The sequence below is a fragment of the Macrotis lagotis genome, chromosome 3 (assembly GCF_037893015.1).
Source record: "Macrotis lagotis isolate mMagLag1 chromosome 3, bilby.v1.9.chrom.fasta, whole genome shotgun sequence".
NCBI lineage: Eukaryota > Metazoa > Chordata > Mammalia > Peramelemorphia > Peramelidae > Macrotis > Macrotis lagotis.
Genome location: NC_133660.1, coordinates 202,330,268 through 202,357,444, shown reverse-complemented (window position 1 = coordinate 202,357,444; position 27,177 = coordinate 202,330,268). Strand labels below are relative to the sequence as shown.

Sequence of the window (27,177 nt, the reverse complement as noted above, 5' to 3'; positions counted from 1 at the left end):
TCTTCTGCTTCTCTAGTCTTTTCCATTTGTTATTTAATATTTCTTGTTATCCCACAAAGTTACTAACTTCTATATAGCATCTCTTGCTTGGGTAATGTCTTGTTGTTCTTGTGCCATGCTGGTAATTTTTTTTTCCAAGTCTAAACTGCATTTTAGCAGTATTTTTCAGTTATAGACAACAATAGTCTGGAAGATTATGTTATTTTAATGAGAATTAATTTTTCCCCAATTTTCCTGACTGCAAAATAAGGGAACAGTATTTAACCAAGGAGATTTATAAGGGTAGTTGTTTATAATATTTAAGTCCACACTTCATGAGATTCAGAAATTGGGTGACTATCTCGAAAACAGTATAGTACGATAGAAAGAATACTGGCCTATGAGTAGACTGACCTGGATTGCAGTCACTAATATAATTTTATACAAATCACTGTATCTTTTCCTACATTTTGAATTCCTCATCTTTCAACTGAGGTCATACTAAAGGATATCTAAGGAATATTCTCACTCTAATAATCTATCATTCTATGGTCAGTCTTTAAAAAGAAAAAGTCTAAATCATAAACTTTCAAGAGGAAAAATTTATAAAAGCCTTCATTTGAAATTAAAAAACAAGTTTTTCAAAAGCAGTAAGCTATTCTCCATTTGTAATTTTTACTGAAATATAAAAACCAGAACATTTATTCTATTGAACTGATTAGGAACAAATATATAAACAAAGATAGGTTTTTGTTATGTAATACTTTTAAAATTTAAGTACTACTTTATTTGGTCTTATAATTTTAAATAATATAAGTAGCATGTATACTTCCATTTTCTGGAACATACTATAAATATGAGTAGACTTAAACATCTTCCATCTTAGAGGAACAATATAGAGAAATGAAAATAAAACAAAAAACTTCAGAACACTGAGAATCAGGTCAAAAGTTTTAAAACAATCATTAGGCTATGTTGTTTTCTATAGGGTCACAAAATATCAGTGTGCAAAGGAATTCAGAGGTCATTGGACTCTACATACAGATCTGAAAAGAATCCCTAAGAGGTCATTTACTCAAATCTCCTCTCTTACAATGAGGAAATTGAAATCCAGTTAAGTTAAATGAGTTGTCCAAGATTAAACAGTGAAGCTTGGGTTTGAACATTGGTTGTCTGACCCCAAATCTAGGCCCCTTTCCACTCAATAATATCCTTGACAATAAGTCATGCAATCTTTACTTAACCAAAGACTGAACTTGGTACATCTGAGACAACCCTATTATGCTTTTACAAGTGTATTTCTGCTGAAATGTTTTGTTTCATACTAAACCTATATTTGCTCTCCAAGATCCAAGCAAAGTAAGCCCTTTTCCAAATGTGGTCATTCCCTTCAAATATTTTAAAAGGGCTACTATCCCCTCAGTTCAACATCCCTTTCTCCTTTTTCAATTTAAAAGCTCAATTCCTTCCATTTAATTTTGCACGTAGTTATTTCTAATCTTTCCGTGATCCTGGCTCTTCTTCTCAGGGACCATTCCATAAGGAACACACTTAAAGGGTAGTACCCAGAAATGACTACTACAATGTCATCAAGATAAATTACCTTTGGAGCTAGTTTTCTTCTTTCTGGACACTGTGCTTCCATTAACAGACTAAGATAGCATTAGATTTTTTTGGTTGTCATATAATAACACTGACTAAAACTGATCCTTAATTTTATTAAAACAGCCATATCCTTTTGACTAGATTTTTATTGTCATTTTTTTTTTAGGTTTTTGCAAGGCAAACAGGGTTAAGTGGCTTGCCCCAGGCCACACAGCTAGGTAATTATTAAGTGTCTGAGACCAGATTTGAACCCAGGTACTCCTGACTCCAGGGCCGGTGCTTTATCCACTACACCACCTAGCCGCCCCATATTGTCATTTCTGAAATAAGTTAATATATCACCAATTCTCACCTAATACACATAGGATTAAATTTATCAACTTTAATACCTTTTTTTTTATTTTGTTACATAGGGCGATGATTTTCAAATCTCCCTATCGTTCCCCGAGATGTCTGCTGACCTCAAACCACATCTCCAATGGTGTGGATATACAAAAATGTATATTTCTTTTTGTTCTTTAAATACTTTAGGATCCTCAAGTGATTAGTTAGAGAGTTCTTAAAGTCTTTTTAAATTGGTCTTCAAAATATTATCACTGTGTAAAATTGTTTTCTTGGTTCTGTTCACTTTTTATCACTTAATTTCCATTTTAATCATCATGTCTGTCCATCATTTGTCAGGGCTGTCCAAAATACAGCCTGCCTCTGGGTTTATTAAATGCTTTAGTAAATGAAGCTGAGCTACTGCAGAGTTCTCATTGAAATAGCAAATCAATAAAAAACTTTAAAAAGGATGGACAGCTCCGATTTATGCCACAAAAATATTCCATTAAAATTTATTTAGCTACCCCCCCCAAATGACAGAAATCCCATTGGATCTAGTTCTTAGCTTTTTATTTTCTTTTTGTCCCTTTTAATATCCCTTCAAGATCTGAAAGTTTGTTTTGATTACAACTAGAGGGTATCGCAAAAATCTTAAAATCTTAGTGCAGGTTTGCTAACTTAAATAATTTAGAATAAGATTTAATTGCTTAAAAATGGCACTAAGACTTCTATGACATTTAATATTACCCTTTGATTCTTTTTTTCTTATGCCCCTTTGATTCCTTTTTGACTTTGATGTATTTCCACACCAAACTGAAGATATATTACAACTTAGATAAGAGTAAAATTCATCTGATGCCCATCTCTCTAGCCCCATCTCTTCTTCTCACAATTTCTATGAGAAATAGCAATTTCTATCCCACTTTTCTAAACTTTTGTACTCCCTTCAAACCTTTAGAACAAAACTAATCCAAATCTAAGCTACTATTTTTCTTATAACTCAAAACCCTTTGATGATATGAAAATTCTGCTGATAGAATGATGCCTCAAACTAAGCAGAGCAAATTCCTACCTTGGCTATGTCCAAAAATACACATCTCCTTCTGTACCTTGAACTCATCATCTCACTGTCAGGAATTGGACAGCATGCCTCATCATTAGTCCTCTGGAGTCATGTCAGCATTTTACACTGATCAGTCCTTTAAAGTCAATTTTCTTTAGAAAGTTCTTTCATATTTTTATTGTTACCTTACATGAGGTCATATTTAGTAATGGATTTTTCTGAGTTTACCTGAAGCACATTTTGAATAATGATTTTTATAAATAATGTAATATTGGATTCTGTATTCTAAAGCATTCTACCAATCTTTTGTCAGGGCAGCTAGATGGTGTAATCATAGAAGTCAGGAAGATCTGTGTTCAAATCCGGCCTCAGATACTTAACACTTACTAGCTGTGTGACCTTGGGCAAGTCACTTAACCCTGATTTATATCTGGCCAGTGGATCCAGATGGTTCTAGAGAAGAAAGTGAAGCTGGTGACTTAGCACAGTATTATCCCCTCACTGAAATCCAATTCATGTGCCTTTCGTGGCATCATCTGATGTCATGGTCTTCTTTGAGAATGAAGGACAAACATCATTACCATCTTCTGCTGTGTGGTTTTTTTCTCCTTTTGTGGAAGAGTTAGTATCATTCTTTTTTTTCTTTTTTTAGATTTTTCAAGGCAATGGGGTTAAGTGGCTTGCCCAAGGCCACATGGCTAGGTAACTATTAAGTGTCTGAGGTCAGATTTGACTCCAAGGCCGGTGCTCTATCCACTGTGCCACCTAGCCGCCCCGAGTCTCATCCTTTATGACTAATGATTGTATATTTTTCTTCATTCTATTCTCTTACGCTTATTCCTCTCTTTGCTCACATTAACACAGAATTTAGCACTAGTAATCTAAAATTGATACATTCTGTTTTAGTTCTCCTTTCAACAAGGAGCTGTTCATATCTCAGTACCCTTCCCTTTTTTCATTTTAAATCTCCATCACCCACTTTCTGAGGTTGGAATTTGCTTTGTTTATGACTAATTCCTTCGGGAAACCCTCCCTTGTTCCCCTTTCTACTGTCCCAGTTCCCTATTGAGTTGTGTGTGTGTGTGTGTGTGTGTGTGGTGTGTGTATTCTACCCCTCCTCTATCCAATGAGGATGTATGTGAGGTTCAAGTGATACTTGTTTTCTATGACCCTTATTTGCTTTTCAATATTTGCTGAAGTGATTGTATAAGAGAACTGGGTTTGTACTACTTCCTCTCATTCTGTTCTCTTATCATTCTTCAATGTTCCAGTCTCCTTCCATGACTGAGCAAAAACAATTGATTTAATTTAGTTAAGATCAAATGTTTTGGGGAAGGCACTCCAAAATTACTTGCATTAAAGTTCACTACAGATGGTTTCTAAGGCTTTTCAGAACATTGAGATCTTCCTCTCCCTAATGGCTCTTAAGAATAAGTGTATTTCCAAAAAAGACAGTATGCTTTATCTCTGATTTTAAACTTCCATTCTTTTACAAGTGTAAGCTGATAGTCAAAGGGTTTTTTTCCCTCTTTCCTTTTCCTTTAAAAAGTATTTTTATTCTTTAAAAATATCTGGTATCAAATTCTTCAATCTAATAATAATTTTTATGTTAGCCCCCATGTTAAAAGTGATGAGTAATTTCAATAAACCTATATCACATAAAGGCCTGAGTCATTTTTTCCTTGCTCACATTTTTTTTCAAAAGTTTGATTAATATCCTTAATTTGGCAAAACCAAATCCAAAATCACCCATATTTATATTAATATCTCTAAAGTAAATTTATGCTAATATGGGAAATATTTATTACAGTAGCAATACAAAAAGTACTCATATACAAGAAACAACAGATGTTTAAATTATGGTCACAAGAATGTCACAAACATACAATCCGAATAGGAACCAAAGAAGCTATTTATCCCATATTAAATTTAAAATTCTGTCTACAAAAATTTTCTATTAACAAAACAAATAGCCTTTTTCTGCTATTGCTATCATTGATATGGCAGAAAGGAATACCAGAGGCATGCCAATTTGCCATATTATAGCTAAGAGTCTTAACAGGACCATAAAGTGACCCTTTGCCAGACAAAGTTGGCATATTGCTACCTCCCCTCAAGCAACTAACCTGAGTGAGATATAAGCCTAAGTGAGATATAACCCAGGATTATGGGTTTGTCTCCAACTAAAAGTGAGTCATGGAATTTTCTGAAATCTTCAAGGATAAGTAAGGTGTGAAGTTCATTCAAAAAAAGAATAAAAAAAAAAGGTGGAAACTAAGATTAGACCAAGAAGAAGAGCTCAATAATGCTCTGGCTGTCACAAGGAAGACTGCAATCAAGGGACTATTCTCCCAATCACTCAATAAAGAACTGATAAATGGAAATTATAAAGTAAAATATACCTTTAAAGATTCTATTACTTCCTAATTCCAAGAAATGAAATATCTCAGCATCATTAATATGGTGTCTCATTGGTCACCCTAGTTTAAGCTAGTATAGTAGGAAAAAGTCAGAAAAACTATGTTGAGAATTTTCTCTAATAATAAATTTGAAAGGCAGCGAAGTCCAATTGTTTACTATGCTTTTTACAAATGGGAACAAATTTCAAATTTCAACAAATTCATTTGATGCAGAAAAAAGGAGAGAACAAGAAATAAAAAAACTTTAAAAAAATGAAATAATTCTTTAAAAAAAATACCTTAAGTATGATACTGCTATGCAAGAAAATCTAAGAGAGTATTTGGGAAAGGAAAAATATTATGTTTTGGTTGGTGAAGGTGGGCTTTTTTTTAATTACTAACAATTCATTTCAATCATTAAATGTATACCAATTGATACAAAAAGAATTTCTAAAATCCAAGATTGCTTAAGAAACACCTTGAGTAAAATTCAGTAAATTGTACCAAAAACAGTCATTCAATTAATCTCACTGGACCAATAATATTATATCCTTAAAATACAGATAGCACTAATTTTATGTTAAAATTGTAGAGGGCAATAAATATGATTACTATATGGAATAACTAGACAAGGCATACTACATTTACAAGCTAAGTTACTTTTCTTTAATTTCATAGAATTACAATACATTTAAATACTCAGGGAAGCAGAGAAATATTAAAATATGTTTATCATCTTCTGTGGGTTTGTTAAATCTCTCTATGTTACCAATTTCATATAGAAAATTCATTAATAGAATACTTGTACCTAAAGTCAAGTCAACAAGGAAAGAATACTTACATAATTTTCCCTCAGCATTCAAATTCTCATAATATAAATTTCTAACTTTCAAGGCTGAATAGGTTTAAGTTAATAAAAACTGGCAATATTTTTTGTGACTTCTGATATATATATAGTTACTCAGTCATACTGACTTAATGATATGAACTTACCCATATCATGGGAATTTTTTTTTTTAGTTGTACGACTATCAGGGAGTATTGTTTAAATGAAATCAAACTTTTTCAGTGTTAACAGATCACATTGTAAGAAAATACACAAACCTGGAAAAATATTTGAGAAAGGAATTATGACTCTCCATAGATTTGGCCCCCACCCTCACAGCTGGATTGGTATTATACTCCCTTTTTATTTTTTGTGTATATATATTCTATTTATAGACACATAGGCATATACTCTCCTTTATTTGAACAGAATGTAAGCCCTTTGAGGGCAGGGACTGTTATCTTTGTAGTCAGCTCTCAGCACTGGAGCTGGCACATGACAGATATTAATAAATGCTAATTAATTTTAATTGATAAAAAAACTCAGAAATTTTAACAGTTAAATACAATAGGAAGAAATATCTCTTTCGCAGTATTAATAGAATTGCCTTAACCCTCCTAAAATCTAAGTCTCTTATATTTCATATGACTCCACTTGAGAACTTTTTGTTGTTATACTTTGCTTTTAATACTTAAAGAATACCATTCAGTTTTATAAACAAAGTCCATTATATGTGCACATGTGTGCATATTAAAAGCTGTGACAATAACTAGAAAATTAACTTAATTACAACATTTATATCATCCTGAAATTTGAAGTTAGATAGAATAAGCCATTGAACCTAAAATATGAAAACAGACCCAAGATTTTTAAATTACCCCCCAAAAATGTTATATGTTTATGGTACAACAGGAAATCTCTAACTCATATTTTCTTGGAGGAGAAACTCTCATGTAATAAGCAGGGTAGCCTGTACCTCAAATCCCTCAAACTCGACCAATTTGTCTGCTATCAAAAATGACTATATGAGAAACAATATAAAGACTTATTTCCCAGGATTCTCTAATTCTCTGAAATCAAAAAATACATTTTGCTTCTCATTCAGGGATTTGGTTAATGGCAGAGAAAAAGGAAAAATTAAAGTCATTTAAAAAAAAAGCATAAAGTACACAAAAATATAAATGATGGGTAATGGCTTGTTAAGTTCAGCAAACAGAAATCAATGTTTTTAAATCATCCAAAATATGTTTGAAGCCACTAATAAGGTTCTAGTTTAACAATGTTACAAGGGGGGAAATAAGGCAATATTATATTAAGCCTGAAAAATACTGATGAAATAAAAATTTAAGGATAAAGACCTAAGATGCCAAAAATGTGGAGGGTAAGAATCCTGAAAAGTCCTTCTAAGAAAAGACTATTAAGAAAAAACAGGAAACAGCCAAATGGAGAGGCCACTGAATATCCAGGAACACTCACCCAACCAATGGTAGAAGACCTCTTGTAGAACCAGATGCTTGAAACAGCTGAAATGGCATCAAGTTTTTATTGATTACTCTTAAAGGGGTACTATAGCCTAGATCAACTCCATACTACAAGTAAATAAGCATTAACTGCTTATTTTGATTGATTCATTGATAACTTCAGTTATTAGCACTATAAATATCTATCATAAAAAGAGAGTGCAACATGGGCTATTTCTAAATCAAACAAAAATCCTTACAATGGATATTTCATCATTAACTGAGATAGTATGAAAATCCCCACAAAGGAATTCTGTCAATTGCTAAAAATCTTTAAATCCTAAGGAGGAATATTAAAAAATTGTCTATAGAACCAGTTTAAATGTGTGGTTATTATTAATAATAAAAAACATACTTTAAAAAATGCAAAAATTTTAATGGCGAGAATTTCTTTTTATGCATACATAGTAGCTTCAAAGTTCTTAGAATTTGGTAACTGTTTTCCCACTTTTCTCTATTAACTCCTAAATGGAAAATTTTTAATTATACTAATACTACTTTTAATAAGAGAATCATTTGCTTGGCTCCCAAATCAAGACAGGATATATTCTCTTTACAAAATTATATGATCCAAAAGAATTCTAAATAGAGATTCCTGATTTAAGTTCATCTGAACTTATCAAAGTATTACATGTATTTGTTAGTGGTTAAACAAAAGGAGACAAGTAGGTTCAAAACCTAGATTATAATCTAAGGACTTTTTCTAGGAACTTAAGAGGCAAAACAAAGTTTTTCCAAAATCAAAGATTTCTTGAAAGGGTTCATTTTGTAAAAACTGAAAAGTTTTAAGTGAGATAACTTTAACAGTTAACATATTTTATATTTTTTTTTAAAAAAAGAGCAAGCTGAATATAATAGAGATCTGCAATTTCCAATATACTTCTCATTAACTGTTCTACTTTGTGTATGAAAGTAATAATTTTGTTTGGTTTTTATAAAATTGAGAATGAAAAAAACTTAAAACTGAAATTGAGCTCTCCATCAAATGCTAATATGAGCAAGAAAACAAAAGGTTGATTCCATGGTTCTACAGATTATTCCCACTACTTTAAGAAGAAAACTAAGCTTGTTCTATTGGGGGGCGGGGGACAGACTATGAAATGATCGAGCATGGCAAACCTTGTTTAGTTTGCATATTTCAATTAAACAGAAGGCAAATGAGTTTTTTTAACTTAAAATTTTTTTAATACATGCCTGCATCAGCATATATAAACATTCTCATTTTAGTACTGTAATAGCAAACAAGCATATGCTCAAACTGAATGGTAGATCACTGGAATGAAAGGTTGCTAGAGATAGCTGTAGCAACCAAATATATTCATCACTTACTGAGCTTGAAGAAATGTTTGACATCTTGAAATCAGCAACAAAATAAGAAGGGCAAGAAGCATATATATATATACACATTAGTGATAGTTGTCTGTGGCAGAAGAAGAAAAAGTATGATAAAGTAAGATTGGGAAAAGGTATAAGAGTCAAATTCATCAGAGTTGACCACTAAAGGAAAAATACTGGTAAAGATTCTGAATCTGCTGCTGTCTCTAAAAATTAGAAAAAAAGAAAAATAAAGGAAGACATAATGGGGAAAAAAAGTCATTAAGAATAAAGTTTATATATGATGGAACCTTTTCATTAAAAAAATGTGATTATTCTATGCCTTGGCTAAAGTTTGTGTTTTTAAAAACTGCTTGTATTACCTTTCTTTCGAAAGAGTGCATTTAGATAATTTTCTGCTTGGCATTCAATCTTATCAGTGTTGGACTGGCCCTGAGATGATAGTTCCTCTGTAGGTGTTGACTGTGAAGAACCAAGAGTTGGTGTACAATCCTGGAAAATAAATAATAATGAATGCTAAAAATTTTTTTGAACATCACTACCAAACATACTTGATGTACAGAAGGAATCCTCTACATAAAAGGTTACAAGTTTTTAAATTTTCCAATTTATCTATCTTATGGTTGGGAGAATTTAGCAAAATTGCATCTTAATTCTTCAGTACTTAATTCTTCAGTAAAACTAGAAACAGAAGAATTAACTCATGGATCAACAAATATTTGTATACTTATTTTGGTCCCATTAACAACAGGGCACCTGATTATACCACAGGTATAATATTATACACAATAATATAATATAATATACACAGATTAAGTATTGGAAGGAATCGAGACCAACAATTACAACTCTCTCATTTGAAATAACTGAGGCCCACAGAGTGAATTGCCCAAGGAAATCTAAGTATAATGTGGCTGAGTCAGGATATGAACTTGGCTCTTAAAACTCCCAACTCCAACATTCTCCTCTGAACCATGTTCTCTCCCAAATTTTAGAAAATCATGCTAATTTAGGTAAAAGACATTTATTTAGGTATCAGGATTTGCTTTAGTGTTGACCAAACTAAAGCTCCCCATACACCCAATACATCCCCCAAAACCTGAGTAAATTTGAAATAGACTCATCTTCATCAACCAAGGAGCAAAAGGGGAAAAAAAGAAGGTTCAAGTTGACATTTATTGGTCTTGTCATCTCCAAGTATGATATAATGTCAGACTTCTAAAAAAAAAGCAAACTTGAATTTTTAGCCAAATCAAATAAATACCTGTTATATATCCATTGTACAAATATTTTCCAATCCAAATTAAGTAAATTAATAAATAAGTTAAAATTGTGTAAACAGTTCAGAAATAATGTCATAATATTCACACTTACACTGACTACTTCTTTCTGGAGATTACAAAATGAACATTTTTCATCCATAGACCAGTCAGTCAGCTCTTCTGGTTCACAGTCTTAAGAGGAAAAAAAATGTTAATTAAACACACTGACTTAAAATGTTCTAAAAAACAGATAATCCTGCATAGCATCAGTTTACATTAGTATAAAATCAGCTACTAGCAGCCTTAAAAAATTAAATTCCTAAGTTATTTGTACCACTAAAGACAGTGAAAGAGCAACAATTTGAATAATGGGAATAGTGTGAATAAACTAATAATATAAAATACAAACTATAGTGTAGAATTTAAGATCATGAAACTAACTTAAATACCATAATAAAAATGAATCAAACCAAATACAACACAATTTAACTAAATTGTATAAAATAAATTCCATTCAGATTCTTGAGGCAAACAATACAAAATATGTGCCTGCATCAGATAAACTTACCTTTCAATTCAAAAGCTTACTAGTTAGAATTACTGCTAGAATTACTCCCAAGAAATTATATTATATATGTGTATATATGTATATATGTATATATGTATATGTGTGTGTGTGTGTTGTGCAGAAAGAAACACACTTCAAAAAGATCCTTTTGCTTAGGAAATCCACAAATGGAGGTTCAACATGTTACATTACAAACCAAATGGTATCTACTATGAACATGGTCTGATAACAGATTGCCCTAAATATATCTGAGTTTGGAAGAATCTGAAGATAGACCAAGTTAAGTGATATTTTATTTTTAAATACTATTACTTGAAAAATTATGGGCAGTTAATAATTAGTGGAAATTGATGACAGTTTGTGAAATGACCAGTGTAATCCTAAGAAGTAATTTATAGACAGAAATAATTTCCAAAATTATATATAGTACAACATTCTGATAGAATTTAAAATGAAACCTCACTACTGTTTCAATGAATTACTAATGATTACAAGAAGAAGCCATCTAAGAAAACTACAATCTGATCTGAAGACAAGTAGTTTTTAACAAGTTCTTGTGAGTCTTCAAGTCATAATTACAATAAATGTAATTTCTAGTATGAAGTTATAATAATAAATCCAATAATATGACTGATGAGAATTTTAGGAGAAAGTCTTCTGCGAGTCTGTTTTTGCTAAGGAAAAAAAAAGTATATGTATATACATAGATATACACATCTCTCAGTCATAAACTTGTCCTTTATACTTAAGTGATTACAAAATACATTTCACTTAACTGCCTATACTACTATTATATAGGATGCATAAAAATCTTACTGGCTTGATCAAGGGAAAGAGCACTAAGACCTGGGTTCAAAATATAATATAATATAATACATATATATATATATATACATGTATGTATGTATGTATATACATATGACACCTTTGTGACCCTGAATAAGTCATTTAAAATGGTTGGGACTCAATTGTAAAATGAAGGAGTTGAATTACAGAGCCTCTGGGGGTCCCTTTCTAGCTATAGATCTCTGATGCTATGATACATTCACATTAACTAATATCTCTTAACCTACTTCCTTTTACTATGTCAACAGTATATATCAACATGTGTCTTCATATCAACATGTTAAGAGAATAAAAAAATGCATCCCTAGTAAATAGTTCCAAGAATTTTCAAAGATTAATCAAGTGTATAATATATTAAATTTATTATACCAGTATAAATTTATCACATCAGCATAGACCCTGACCACATAGGCTAGTACTTTTATGGATGTATGTATTTTTACTGTTGCAATGAAATGAAAAACTGGTTTTGTAAACATTAAGAACTGGATTTTCAACTCTTGGTTTAGACACTATTTAGCTATATGACAGGGCAATTAACTGTAACTGATCCTAAGTTTTCTCTTCTTTAAAATGGGGATTCGAACAATTGTCTATGTTCATGAGATTCTTATAAGGAATAACCTTTATAAATGCTAAGGTGTAATTTTTTTCTTTATATGGTTCTTTTTAAAAATTTAATTTTTTCCCCAATTTATGTGCAGTATTGCTATTACTTTGGATAAAGTACATTTTCCCATTGCATCTGCTCATTTAGACTTTTTATTGAGAGCATCCTGCCTGTTCATCATTTCCCATAACAGAACAGCCTTTCATCACAATTTGTTCATATCACAATTTGTTCAGTCATTCACTCACTGCTGAGCATCCCTTCAATCTCCAGCTCCTTGCCACCAGAAAAGAGCTGCTATAAAACATCCCTATACATATAGGTTCTTTTCTTCCCCTATTTCATCTCTTCTGGAATACAGACTAGCAGTGGCACCACTAGGCCAAAGGGTAGGCTTTGGGCATATAACTATTTCTTACAGAACAATGAAAATATTTTATTCATTGTTATTCTAACAACCTGAATTAAAAGTCGATCTCGTTCCTTCCAACATCATAATTTTAACAACTGAAAACAATTTCATTTATTCTAAAATTTTATGATTGCACTAACAGAGTAATTCATTCACCTTTAAATTAAAGTAACAAACAGTTAAAGATTAATAAGTATCTGAGGAAAAGTTTATACTACTTTCTCCTTTATTGTTATTCAGATATTTCAATAGTGTCTAACTCTTCTTGATCCATTTGAGATTTTCTTAGCCAAGATATTGGGATGCTAGTTCAATGTCCAGCTCATTTTACAAATGAAGAAAGCAAGGCAAATAAAGTTAAGTGAATTCTAAGGTAACACAGTGAGAAAATGTGCCTGAGAGGTCAAATTTGAACCCAGGTCTTCCCGAGTCCAGTCCTAGGCTCCATCTATTATGCTACCTAGTTGCTCCATCTCTTAAAGACTACCAGGCTAGAATTATAAGGCCAAGTTAACCAGGTTTGATTAGAAGTTAAGACCATTAAAAAAAAAACCCTTTAAAAATTTGCCATCAAGTCAAATACATTGAATAGTTAAATGATGTATTCTTTTCAACCCCCAAAGTCTCCAAACTTATGGGAAGAGAAATGAGTGAGGATCAAGGCAGAATGAGAGAGAGGTAAAATATCACTTAAAACTTTGCCTGATCTTCTGCAATAGTCTTTTGACTGGTGCTTCTTTTTCTTTAATTCACCTTCCATATAGCTTCGAAAGTAACATTTCCAAAAGCACAGGTCTGACCACGTTAGAAGAAAATTAAGAAATTCCAACCAAACTGACCTATATCCTATTAGTTCCTAGTGTCCATAAACTTGTAGAGTTGCCATACTACCTGGAATGCACTTCTTCACCTTTAACTCTTTAGCTATCAATCAAAAGCACTTAATAAAAGCATCCTTACTAAGTGTACAATTAAAAATCGGTCCTTACCCTATAAAATATTTACATTCTATTAAGAAACACAATGTGTGTGCACTCGCTACATAGTGTACATATACATAAATATATACAAAATGTATTTATGTATGTTATGTATATGAATATATGTGTATGTACATACAAGGCAAAAGGTTATTTTGCTGTACCAAGTTGGGGAGGGAGGGAAGGAATTTGTAAAGGATTCATCTAAAAGGTGGTATTTTAAAGGAACTAGAGTTTCCTAAAAGGAGGGAGATGTCTATCTCCTTCCCAATTACATTTCTCAATGTAATTTTTTTTACATTTTGCATAAAATCAATTTCCCTCAAAAAGAATATGTTTATTGAGGATAGGGGCTGTTTTATTTTTGTCTTTATATATCTAATGATGAGCACACAATAGTTGGTTAATAAAAGCTTGCTGGGTAATTTAAAATACTTTGTGATATATGGGGGAATAAGTGAGAAGAAGAACTAGGTCAATATTTGGAGTTTTTTTTGAAGCTATTTTTTGGTTTGCTGAAAATTCCTCTTCATGGAAATGCATCCAGATTCTGGGGGAGGGTTCATACTACACACAAATGAAAGATAGGTTATAAACAAGAAAAAATATGATGAGGAAAGTTAAAATAGGACAGGGCTGTTTATGAACAGAGAGAATAACTTCTATAACAATAAAGAAAAATTTGCATCTTAGGTTAAAAGGTTAAAACCCAAAGGCACTTCTCAGAGTCATTCAATCCAGCAACAACTCTTTGTCCCATGTATTACAGAGAGGTTCCAAACTTAAAACAGATTTTCTTCTACGAGTTGGTTTGTAAATCCCTTATTTGGAATCTGGAACACATTTTCCTATGGAAACAATGTTTTAAGTGGTGACTAGGTTCCCAAGCTTGCCTACAAAAGCCTATTTAATGCAAATGTAACAAATGGTGTATATTAGAAATAAAAAGAATTGAAATATTGTTTTTAAAGAAAAATAGTTTCCCCTCATTATGAATGCTGGTTTTTTAGTGAAAGGAGTTTTAGAAGACAAAGAAATATATGATTACATTTTTTCAGGTATTTATGAGTTCTTTCAACAGTTTTAAAGGTTAATGGGATTTATACTTTTATTATGTACAATTTCACCTCTAAACTTGATAGGTTTTTTTCCTTAATTGAAATATATCATAAGAATTACTCATGGTCAAAATTACAATCTTTCAAAATAACAAAAGAAGGAAATGAAAAGAGTAATGAGAAAAGCAACAAAATCAAAGTTCTTGAGATGTCAAGGGCCCAGAGAAATAGAGTCCAACCCCTCATTTTACAAGGACCTTACAATTTAAGGCACAAGTCCTCTAATTTCGAATCGAATATGTCTCCTCTTGTGTGCAATGTATGGGGAAAGCCTGAGGAAGAATTAATTAAGCTATAAATGATAAGAGAAATATGTAACAACATAATCAATTAAATGCACATCATAACTATTTACATTTAAACAAATAAATAATTCAAACCATATAACTCTTCACTCACTCCTCAAAGCTTTCCTAAGGATTCATTACTGGTTCAGTCATTCTTTTACTGACTTTCCTCTTACTTGGTCATAGCAAGAATATACCACTTTCCTAGTACTATTTTGTTGTGGTCTACCTTATTTCTTAATGGGTTTGCCATAGTTTTTTTTTTTAATATTCCTCACACTTATCAATTTTAATTGCCTTGCAAGAATTGTATCATAAAATGTGCAATATGGCATGGCTGATGCAGATCTGGCCTTGGGGAACGGAGAAGATCTAGGTAAAAGTTGACCTCTGATACATACTTCAAACAAACAAAAATGTCTTAACAGTATATTTATTTATTACAGTTTTTTCAAACATTGCCTTTCATTGGGCACTTTAGATTGCCTCTAGGTTTTGGGGGGAGAAGAATATCATTATGAAAAACTTTAAAAAGAGAACTTGGTTTTTAAAAATATCACTTGGAATCATTAGGTTAAATAATACCTGGGTTTAGTAACTTTTACTGCTTAGTGTGGTTTTATTGTGACTAAAATACTAGATAGAAAGCTGGTTTTGAGAAATATGATCAAGCAATAGTCTCTAAAGGACAAGAATAGACACAGTAAGGCAAAGACTGGGAAATACATAGCCTGTACTGGAAATAAGCTTAGGGACCAATGGTTCAGTAATGCTGGGGATGGGACTTAAGAGGCAGAGGAGGTCACTAAACCCTCCCTTGTGGCCTTGGGCAAGTCACTTAAATTTAGTGGCGATCAATTTCTTCATCTTCAAATGAAGGAATATAACTAGATGGTTTCTGAGACCCATCCCACTTTAGATATGTGCTATGAATGTGCAAAGTATTAATATAACCCATGGGTTATAAAATTGTGCATACCCTTTGATCCAGAAATACCACTGGCTAGGACTATATCCCAAAAAAAGGGAAAAGGAGTTAAATTATACAAAAATATTTATTTTTGTGGAAGATAAGAATTGAAAATTAAAGGGATAGCCTATCAATTGGGGAATGGCTAAACAAACTGAGGTTTAAGATTATAACAGAATATCACATTGTGCTATAAGGAAATGACAATCAGGATGATTTCAGAAAAACTTCCATGAACTGATGCATAGTGAAGTGGAACAGGACCAGAAACGTGTACACAGTAATAGTAATATTGCTCAATGAAGAACTGTGAATGATTGAGTTTTTTAGTTTTAGTCCTGAAGGACTAAAGAAGAAGCATGCTATCTAATTCCAGAGAAAGAACTGAGACTGACTAAATACTGACTGCATGTTATTTTTCACTTTCATTTTTTCTTATCAAAATGAATAATATGTAAATGTTTTACATAACTGTACATATATAACCTATATCTGATTGTTTACCCTCTTAGTGAGGGGAGAGGGAAAGGATATAATTGAGAACTCAAAACTTTAAATAAAAACTATTAAAACTGGAAAAATATTCTGATTAAAAATAATACAGTCCTTGTTTAAAAACAAAACAAAGCAAACAATCTGCTTATTCAATGGAGTTAAGCCAACCAGACTTTCTGTTACCCACTACTTGAAGAGTGTAAGCTACTATTTGACTAGAGAATCTGCCCCAACAGCTCAGAAGAGTCAAACTCTTTTTTTTTTTTGCAGGGCAATGGGGTTAAGTGGCTTGCCCAAGGCCACGCAGCTAGGTAATTATTAAGTGTCTGAGGCCGGATTTGAACTTAGGTCCTCCTGACTCCAGGGCTAGTGCTCTATCTACTGCACCACCCAGCACCCCAACTCTTAATTACAATAGACACTAATAATATTTTTAAAGATGTTGAAAGATGATGTCATAAATTAGGGTACAATAAAGAGTTTATGAATGTCTTCTCTGAAATAGTTTACCATAACATCTTTTTATTAAATAGACAAAGTTGAGGATGAAATCTAGTTTAAAAAAGTAAAAAATATTGGTTACACAACTAATTTAAACAATCATCTTTCTCACAGAGAAAAAGAAGTTAAGTAACTCCTTCATTAGTCTAATGAAATGTGGCAGGCAAAATAAAGTTCAAAAATGTTTAAAAACTGAATTTAAGATTATATTATGAATTAACAGATGATGGAGCTTTAGAAAAATTAAGTTTCCTGTATTCTAATCAAATGCTCTTTTTTTTAAGTTGTTTTTTTTTTTTTTGCAAGGCAAACGGGGTTAAGTGGCTTGCCCATGGCCACACAGCTAGGTAATTAAGTGTCTGAGACCAGATTTGAACCCAGGTACTCCTGACTCCAGGGCTGGTGCTTTATCCACTATGCCACCTAACCGCCCCTCCACTACGCCACCTAGCTGCCCCTTCAAATGCTCTTTCTACAAAGGTAACTTTTATAGCTTTTAAGGTTAACAAAAACTTTAATTCTTCTGATAAAGAGTATCCTTCTATAAACCAACTCAAATAATAGTTATTATATGGGGATATGATAAATTTAGAGAACTTCTTAAAAATTAATCCATTATCATAAACAGAATAGTCTTCCATGCCTAAAATTATTTTTCACAAATATTGCAAAAACTAAAAAGTTATGTCCAGAAATTAAAATTTTCTTGAAGTCAGCTCCTTAAAAGAAGTTAATTTAATTTAATCAACATATAACTTAATAACAAGTTTCCATTTGGTTTTGCCTAATTTTGCAGTACAGTGGAATGAGAAATCACATTGGGAATGAATATGACATGGTATAAAAAAGGCCAAATGAACATTTATGTTATTCTAATTGGAAATATTAAAAGAAAAGAAGAAAAAAGTTACCTTCAAATAAACTGAGGTCTCTTCGTAGCCTTGGTCCATAAAGCCCTTCTAAAATACTTTCAAAACCTATTTTTTTTTAAAGAAAAAAAGGAATATATTAACTGTTGGAAATATTTAATTAAAAAACAACAAAACTATCAAGGATTTTTTAGGATATAAACAATAAATAGCTATCACTTAGCATCCAATATGAATTATTCTTAGACTTAAGTGATTTGCAACTACTTAAATTTACTGAATCACCTCATAACCCATAATAATATATTGCTTGGCTATCCCAGGGGCAGAGCCCATGGACCCCAGGGAGTCTATGAAACATTGAATGAGAAAAAAAATTAGAACTTTATTTTCACTTAACATCTCAGTGAAATTTAATATTTCCTTTAGTTATTTAAAAAAATAGAGAAGGGATCCATAGGTTTTATCAGAATGTAGAAAGTATCTGACCTAAAAAAAAAATTAAGAGCCTTCTTTCTGGTCTTCAAGTTGACAAGTCAGAAGAGGCAACTTATTTTCAGAAAAAACCCAAAATTTGAACCTTTAACTGTACCTTAAGAACACATATACACACTTATACATCAATACTAAAGTTTTAAATAGTTCTGTTCAAAATTGTACTGGAAAGAATAATTGAAAAAATTATGGTTCTACATGCCTTTTATTATAAAGCACAACCACAATAAGATCTTCTAAATCCTAGCTATAAAAATATTAAGTGATTTGTTTAGATTTCTCCTGTGAATTTGGACCAACTGTTACGCAAATTCAAACAAATTTTCACTTATTCATGGCCACTGAAAGCCTTAAATAAAATATTATACTTAAATAATCTTAAGTTGAGAACGTAACAATTATTCTACTTTTCAACAATGAGCATTAAGTGTAACATATGTTCTAAAAGCTATATCATTGTGTTTATTTCTGGATATCAAATTCTGAGACATTGACAAACTTGAGATTTCCTACCCCAGACTAATATTACTGTGGACAATGAAAAAGAACTAAGTTATTTATTTGTGTTCTGTTCCACTCTTTGTAATTTTAGCATAGCAACTCTTAATAGTTCAAAGGTAAGGGATTTGGAACTATTACCCAGGGAGGAGAGAGTTGCTTAATAGGAAGAAAAGAACTCAGAAAGGAAGAAGAATTAGTTTAAGTTTATAGCTTTTTATTAAAAGTTTAAGAGCTGGTAAAATTTTGCCCTGGACCAATAATGAACCAGTAGTAGGGCACCACGAACTAAATTTCACATTCAAAGAAGGCAGTCAGGAAGATGAGCAATCTTCAACAATACATGGAAAAATAACTGAAGGAACTGGGAATGTTTAAGCTAGAAAAGAGAAGACCAAGAGGAATATATGATAAACTAGTCTCTAATTTCTGATTAGTTGTTGAGTAGAAGAAGGAACAGATTTGTTGGGTGTTATTCCCAGGGGACCAAAAAAAGAGAGTATCAATGAGTAAGAAAGTTACAAGGAGACTGGTTTTAGACAATTAAGTTACAATTTTCTAATTCTAATAAATAAACATTCAAGTAGGGGCTAGGATGAGTAAACTGTCAAAGTGTTAAAAAGGGCCTTTAAAACTGGGTAGGAATCTGGCTTATAAAACTACTTTGCTATGACCAACACTCATCAGCATAGTACCAGCACAGTAATATCATCATCTGAGATGCCTTTGGTGATAGCTTGGACAAGACAATTTATAGCCTGTCATAAATATGGGCCCACTCAACTCAAGTTCTTATAAATCCGTGGTTCTTTTAAGACCAAAGAGAGAAGATAGAAAAAGAGTAAATAGTTGGTAACTTTCATTTTCTCACTAGAATATAATCTCCCTGAAAATATGGAATTGTTTCCAATCAAATTTTGGAATATAATTAAAAGCCTAATCTTTTGCAATATATAATTTAAAAATTATATAGGCAATCTGTAAGTTAACATATCTGATGAAGGGATGGTGGAAACTAAAGAGTACAGTAGGACATCAATCAAAAACAACACTAAAAATGCATGTTAAATGCCATGTGTCAATGGCTAAGTCAAATGGTTCAAGTTCATAATGCATATATACAAATGCATTATGTCAATTAAATATATATACAACCAATTAAACTATTAAAACCAAGAGGATTATAACACATCATTAAAAATAACAAATAGTCTCTCATACAATCCCACTACACATTTGGTATTTAGTTTTAGAATATATTAATTTTGGGGGCATCTCAGGAAAACTCTTCATAAAAAAATTAGATAAATATGTACACCATAATTTTTAATTTTTTGTGGGGCTATTAGATGTTCTGGCAATTAGAAAAAAAATTGTACGGTTTCATTATTTTGTCATGATATCTGAGGCAATATGAGCTGAGGAGAAGAGGTGGCCTGGAGCTTCCTCTAAGTTAAATATCCCAGAGTGACAGGCTTAAGATGTTAAGAATTATACCAGCAACTCAGACTTTTAGTAAAATAGCATAAAAATGAGTAGTTTATTCCTTTGTTTTACAGGTTTTATCATGTACCATAAACTGAAGAGTGTCAAACAAAGAATTTTACTTCCATCTGTTTAAATTACATTAATTAGAACATGAAAAACAAATTTAATACAGTCTATCCCCTGTGAATAAAAGTTGTTTCTAATTATAAAATTATACATATATAGAAAAGAACTGATCTAGGATCTTTCGGTACAAACCCTACGCTTTATTTCTTGTCTTTTGTATCTAAAGGCTTCCGTGATTCTGCTGGTTTCATTCCTTTCAAGTAAGACACCTCCAATAGGCCAAACTATACCCATTCAGCTCAAAACTCATGCTCTTCAAGGTGGTTTTTTTTTTATCAATTACACTGAACACTTCCATCACAATCCCACAGTACTTATGCATATAGACTTAAATAAAAAATAAAGAAAATCATAATTGTTCTCTCCCTGAAAAAATAAATGAATAAAATAATACTGCTAGCTATATAGCAAGGAAAAAAGGGATTATAACAATTCTGACTTTTAATTAATTGAAAATAATGTTAACTATTATAATATACTATATTATATAGTATATGTTACTCATGGTGGGGAAGGGGAGAAGTGAGAGGGAGATGTAAAAGCAAAGAATCTTTGGTCCAACAAAGTAATTATAAAAATATAACTTTGAGATAGTCTATGAAGGATGATGATAATGCCGGCAGCTCACATTTAAATATCACTTTAAGATTTACAAAGCCCTTAGTACATATAACTTGAACTGATTACAACCATCCTATGAGGTTGTTGGTCCTATATTACCTCTAATTTTAAAGATGAAGAAGCTGAGAGTGAAAGGGGTTAAGTGACTTGCCCAGGATCACACAGTGAGTGTCTGAGGTGGAACTTGAAGTCTAGATTTTCCTCACTTTCAAGTTCAATGCTTTATCTACTATATCCCTTGATCATGGAGTAAGGAATTATAAGCCCCCGAATTTAGAAATGAAAGGCTAAGTTTAATTTATTTGGCCAAAGTCATCATTTTACAGATGAGGAAACTGAAATTCTGAAAGGCTGAATGATTTACACTCAGATTTTAAAGTAAACAGTATAGTCAAAATTTGAATTCTAGCCATTTTTTCCTTTGATGCTACTACCTGGAAAAGATGAATAATTCAGGAATTGAATGAGAAGAAAGAAACTATTTACTCATCCAAAAAATAGAGGATGCCTTTGTATATTCTACTTACAGATATGGCAGAGCTGAATAAAGGGAAAAAAATTAAGTTAATTCTGCTTTTTTATCAGTGACAAGTTAAAGACTTAAATACTTTTATCAAATTAGTAAATGACACAAAGGGGCACAGATAATATTAGACTTCAGTCATAATCCAAAATGATTTCAACAAACCAGGACACTGGGATGAATATCAAGTTAAAAAAAAATCAGTTTCAATGTAAAGACTAATAGACTACCTTCTATGGGGGAGGGAAGTGAGATTAGGGGAAAAATTATAAAATTCATAAATAAATAAATTAAAATAAAAAAATCAGTTTCACAAACACAAACACAAAATAAAAAGATAAGCAGCCTGTTCAAAACATATCCTGGTATTTTAGTAGACTGAAATGAGAGGCAATATCATATCTAGAGTACCATGTTCAATCCTGGGTTCAACATTTTAGGAAAGATATAAAAAAGTTGGAACAATGGAAGGAAACCAGGGTAATGAAAGGTACCAACTCATAGAACTAGAGATGTTTAGACTGAAAAATACAAGACTAATTAATGGGAATATAATTGATCTTCAGATATTTCAAGGGCTTACAAATAAGGCATTAGATAGGCCCCACTTGGTTCAGAGAGTAGAAATAGGGGAGTTAATGTGTGCAAGTTTGAAATTTAGCTTTCCATATAGAAAAGCTTCTTAACAATTAGAGCTGTTATTAAAAATGAAAAAGGGCTTCCTGAGAAGAATAATTACAACTGATACTTATATAGAATTTTAAAATCTGCAAGGTAATTCCACTAGGGGCTTTAGGAGATGATTTTCTATTCAATGAGGTATCAATGTAAAAAGATTTTCAATCAGATAAAGGTTGGGTTCAATGGTCTCTTTGAGACTGATCCAATTCTGGCAGCTGGCCCTTCAATTAGTTAAAGACAAAATTCAAAATTAAGACTAAATTATTAAAAAAGAAAAAGAGATTTACTCTGTGTCAGTAATCACAACAGTACCAAACATATTTAAAAGTCTCAACTCTAAAAATTGTAAACGGATAAAGGTAAAAACATTCTCATTCTCTCTCTCTCTCTCTCTCTCTCTCTCTCCACACACACACACACACACACACACACACACACACACACACACAGACATTCATGCAACACAAAACAACTGCATGCAATAGGGCTAGAAAAGTTTGGAAATTGCCTCAGCTAATAAATGTTGTATCCTCTTGTCTAACAATTTAAAAGTTCAAGTATATTAGCTAACAGTACAGAAAAAGAAAGTTAAGATCATGAGAAACATTTCAGGATACAACAAAAACTTGTGAGGATTTTGCAGAAATCTTGATTTGACACTCAAATAAAGTATAACCATGGACAATAAATAGATGCAAAATTGCAAAGACTTGCCAGTTTATTTGTTATTATTGATATTTGGAGAACTACTACAACTGGACTCCTGAAACACCTTGGCATCTAATGTGTTACATATATAAGTAAGGAAATGAAAATGCCATTTAGGAAAGAAGGATTGGGTCAGGCCAAGTATTTGTAACAGAAGAGATTCCATGCTGAAGTTGACAATTTTAAAGAATAATCAGAGATCAGTTTTTAAATATTCAAAAGGCTATCTTCTTTTTTTGGAAGATGCTGGATTTTTACAGAAAGAGAGAGAGAGAGAGAGAGAGAGAGGGAGAGAGAGAGAAAGAGCAAGAAGGGGGGAAAGGAAGAGAAGAGAAAAAGATAGAAGAGAGGAGGGAGAAAAACAGATAAAGAGAAGGAAGAGGGGAAAAGAAATAAAAGAAGTTAGAGAAAAGAGAATGGAGGGGAGTGAGAAAGTGTAGAAAAGTGAACTGAGGAATGATATGGGGGCAAGGGGGAAAACTAAGTGAAAAAAACTAAGCAGATTGAGCTTCTGTGGGACTAGTGAGTTCTTTTGTAAAATTTCAAGCAAAAGTTAGATAGCATAATAATGTCACGGGCATACTTATGAAAGAACTAATATTTAAATATGAATTGGACTAAACTGCCACTCGGTTTTCTTTCTTTCTTTTTTTTTAGTTTTCTTTTTATAAGGCAATGGGGTTAAGTGACTTGCCCAACGTCACACAGCTAGCTAATTATTATGTGTCTGAGACCGGATTTGAACTCAGATCCTCCTGACTCCAGGACCAGTGCTCCATCCACTGAGCAACCTAGCTGCCCCTAGGTTTTACTTCAATCATAAAGTTCTGTGACAAATTACAATCTAGAAAACTAAAATAAACTAGAAGATGTAATAGACGATATGACTACTAAGATATCACAGGAAGAAACTCCATATCATTATTATTTTGTACTTTTATTTTGTTTCCCAGTTTCATGCAAAAAACAAATTCACTTTTAAAATCTTGAGTTTTGAATTCTTTCCCTTCTTCCCACCACAATGTCTCTCATTGAGAAAGTAAATTATTTGATATAGGTTTAAAATGTATAGTCATGAAAAAATTATCACAATAGTCATGTTATAAAAGCACCCCCCAAAAAAAAACCCTCAAGAAAAATAAAGCTAAAAGAAGTGTGCTTCCATCTATATTCAGATACCATCAGTTATGTCTTTGGGGTAGAGTTCTTTATCATAAATCTAAAAAAGAAACTTTCAAAAGGAACAATATGTTTATGAAGACTTTTCTGAATTTGATTTTTTGCAGAGCTACAGAATATACTAAAAACATTCCCTCCCAAAGTTTTTTATTAAACAAAAAGAGCTTCCCCTTTAAATTTGGCAGTATAACTCTAGGTTGCATTATTAAAGGGAAGATTTGCTAGTCCTTAGAAATGAAAGTTGTGATAGCTTAAAAATAAGTATGAGTTTACTGAGAATAGGCTGTTGTGGTGTAGATTGAATTGGGATGGGAGGAAGTTAATGCTTCCTTCCCTCCTGATCTGAGCAAAGACAATCAGATGATATAGACACAGGACAATCTAAGCTAACTTAGTCCTCAGGTAGCCTGATCTGAGAGACCCATCCAACTGCTGACAGAAAGATAAAAGTAGTTTTTAGGGCTCTGTCAGAGAGCTCTTGAAATGGAAGGGGCGCGGGGGGGGGGGGGGGGGAACCACCCTGGTTGCCTGACAACTTTAATTTACTTGAAAATGACTTTTACTTGACATTACTTTCAAGATTTGTCTAGCAAAGGATATTAGAATGTTCTTAGCAAAGAAAATGTTTATTTGAATCCTCAGACTCTAAGTGATCCAATACACCAGATATGAATTTTGACTAGGGCATAGATAATGCTAAATTATTTCTTTTCTTCTTTACTAGACTTTAAGCAGGCAAATTCTACAGACACAGTAAATGACAAAGTTTCTCATGATAGTGTTGTGAACAAAACAGGAAAATATAAGCTAGAAGAGAAAACTGACAGAATGAGTAGGCTCTAAGAGCTGACATCAACATATCACCTACCAAAAACTAGATGTCTAACAATGTAACAGTTATATGACATTGGATTCAGCAATTATATGTGACTTGAATGAAAGGCAGAGATGACATGCTTATCCAGCATTCTGAGGACATGAAGTTAGAAGAGTAAATGCTGGATTCTCAAATCAGACTTTGAAAAAAAGTCTTAAAAGGTCAAAACTAATTTAGTAAGATCAAACTCAATAGAAATAAATGTAAAAAATCAACAGCACTAATATAGAATAGCTAAGGCATAGCTAGAAATGACAACTTACGTGATAAAAAAGGGTTTTACTAGAGATAAATTCAACAAATAGCATAACATGGCATCCAAAAACACTGGCAAACTTATCTTTTCATACTTAAAGATGACAATGGATCTGCAACATGAAAATCATAGCAGTAATGCTGATCTAATACTGTTTGCCCAATTCATGCATGGGTTCTTGAGCCTCATATGCTGTTACAGAATGAAGGATTTGATTTGTGGGGGAGGGCGTGTGGAGAAAGACACAGACACAGAGAGATAGAGGGACAATCAGAGAAACAGAGAAAGAAAGGTTAGTTTTTTCCCCCAGTCATATCATCCCATCAAAATAACTCTTAACTAATTCACTCACCTGGACAAAAAGAGAGAATAGAACTCTTAGCTGAAAAAATTCTAGCATATTACAGAGTTTACTATCGAACCTGTATGAGACTGAATCATCATTATTGCCATGGGAGTGGATTAGAGATTGGGAAAGATATTTAAGCACTGGTATTTGGTTCAATAAATAGAGACCTTGGTGTCTTGGGAGAAACTTGTCTTCCTTGTCTCCTGCCCCTCCAATGTTTGCCTGGGGAAGATTGAGGGAGTCTGGAAAAGGGACTCAACATTTCCTTCTCTTAAAGTCTTTTTTCTCCTAAAGCATTGCTGCAGTCACATGACAAAAGCTCACTATGTTTGACCAGCACAAAACCAACTGTTTTAGAAGCAGGACCCTAAAGAATGATATACCTCCTGTTCTTTTCTATTTTCCCTCACAGTTTCCCATCCATCAGATAATTACCTTTTCCTCTTGTGCTTCTGACAGTTACACAAATCTATTAATCTAAGAATGGGAAGGAAGGAACCATCTCTGAAGAGCCAGCAAAGTTCTTTCATCAGATGGAGATTCCCAAGCTTTAAAAAAAAGGACAATGAGGTGGTTTGACAAAAAACTGCTTTGTGTACTCTTAACTAGGACTCCGGGATGTTTCCTGACTGATAGTTTTTGAGTAACTAAGACTTTCCTAGGAGAATGTCACCATCTTTGGATTCCTTACATTCTGTGATAAAGGGAAGATTTGCAGGATGGAGGCATCCTTCTTGAAAGGATGATCAACAGGATGAGAGGCAGAGCATCAAAGTTCTCTAGATTATCATTTCTGACTCGGTACACACAAATATCCTTGTGAGTACAATATTTACCCTTTAGAAACCAGACCTCTACCTGAAAGCATGCTTTTTTTCTGGTCACTATTATTACTGGGATGGCTCCTTTGGCAATATATGAGATTTCTTATATCTCTTTAAAAAAGGGGGACTAGTGTCTTTCTGTTTTTGCAAGGCAATAAGCTTAAGTGACTTGCTCAAGGTCACAGCTAGGTAATTACTAAGTGTCTGAGGTTGGATTTGAACTCAGGTCCTCCTGACTCCAGGGCCAGTGCTCTATCCACTGTGCCACCTGGCTGCTCTGGCTTAGATTCCCTAGAATGCTTCAGACATTTTAGAGTTTAAAATATTCAAGTAAATAATTAAGAAAGGACCTAGCTTATCCTAGACCTAAAGATTTTAAGATTAACCTCTGTATCTTGAAATTCTTCTTAAAAATGACACTCGTAAATGTTTCTGCTCAGATTCATATCGAACTAATGTTATATTCAAAAAAAAATTATTCTATTACAAAGTTAGTCTCCTGGGAAATTATCTTCTAATTCCTCATGTATACTACAGTTGATTCCTTAGGAACAAGGAATCTGACACTGAGCATGTTGTCAGG

At 32.5% G+C, this 27,177-nt stretch overlaps 1 protein-coding gene across 9 annotated transcripts in view; it reads right to left on the bottom strand.

The window, feature by feature from the left end:
* The window catches only part of LCORL (ligand dependent nuclear receptor corepressor like), a 149,439-nt gene that overhangs the window by 81,422 nt on the left and 40,840 nt on the right, over positions 1-27,177 (bottom strand). For 7 of the 9 annotated variants that reach the window (XM_074229724.1, XM_074229719.1, XM_074229718.1 and 4 more), the window contains exons 2-4: positions 18,012-18,077; positions 10,426-10,505; positions 9,414-9,543 (exon numbers count right to left, since the gene is read on the bottom strand). In XM_074229724.1, coding sequence (XP_074085825.1) covers positions 9,414-9,543; positions 10,426-10,505; positions 18,012-18,077 — 276 coding nt within the window. Of the gene's footprint in view, positions 1-7,672; positions 7,720-9,413; positions 9,544-10,425; positions 10,506-18,011; positions 18,078-27,177 lie in introns of those variants that run through there. The other 2 variants (XM_074229725.1, XM_074229720.1) reach the window with 2 other exon arrangements.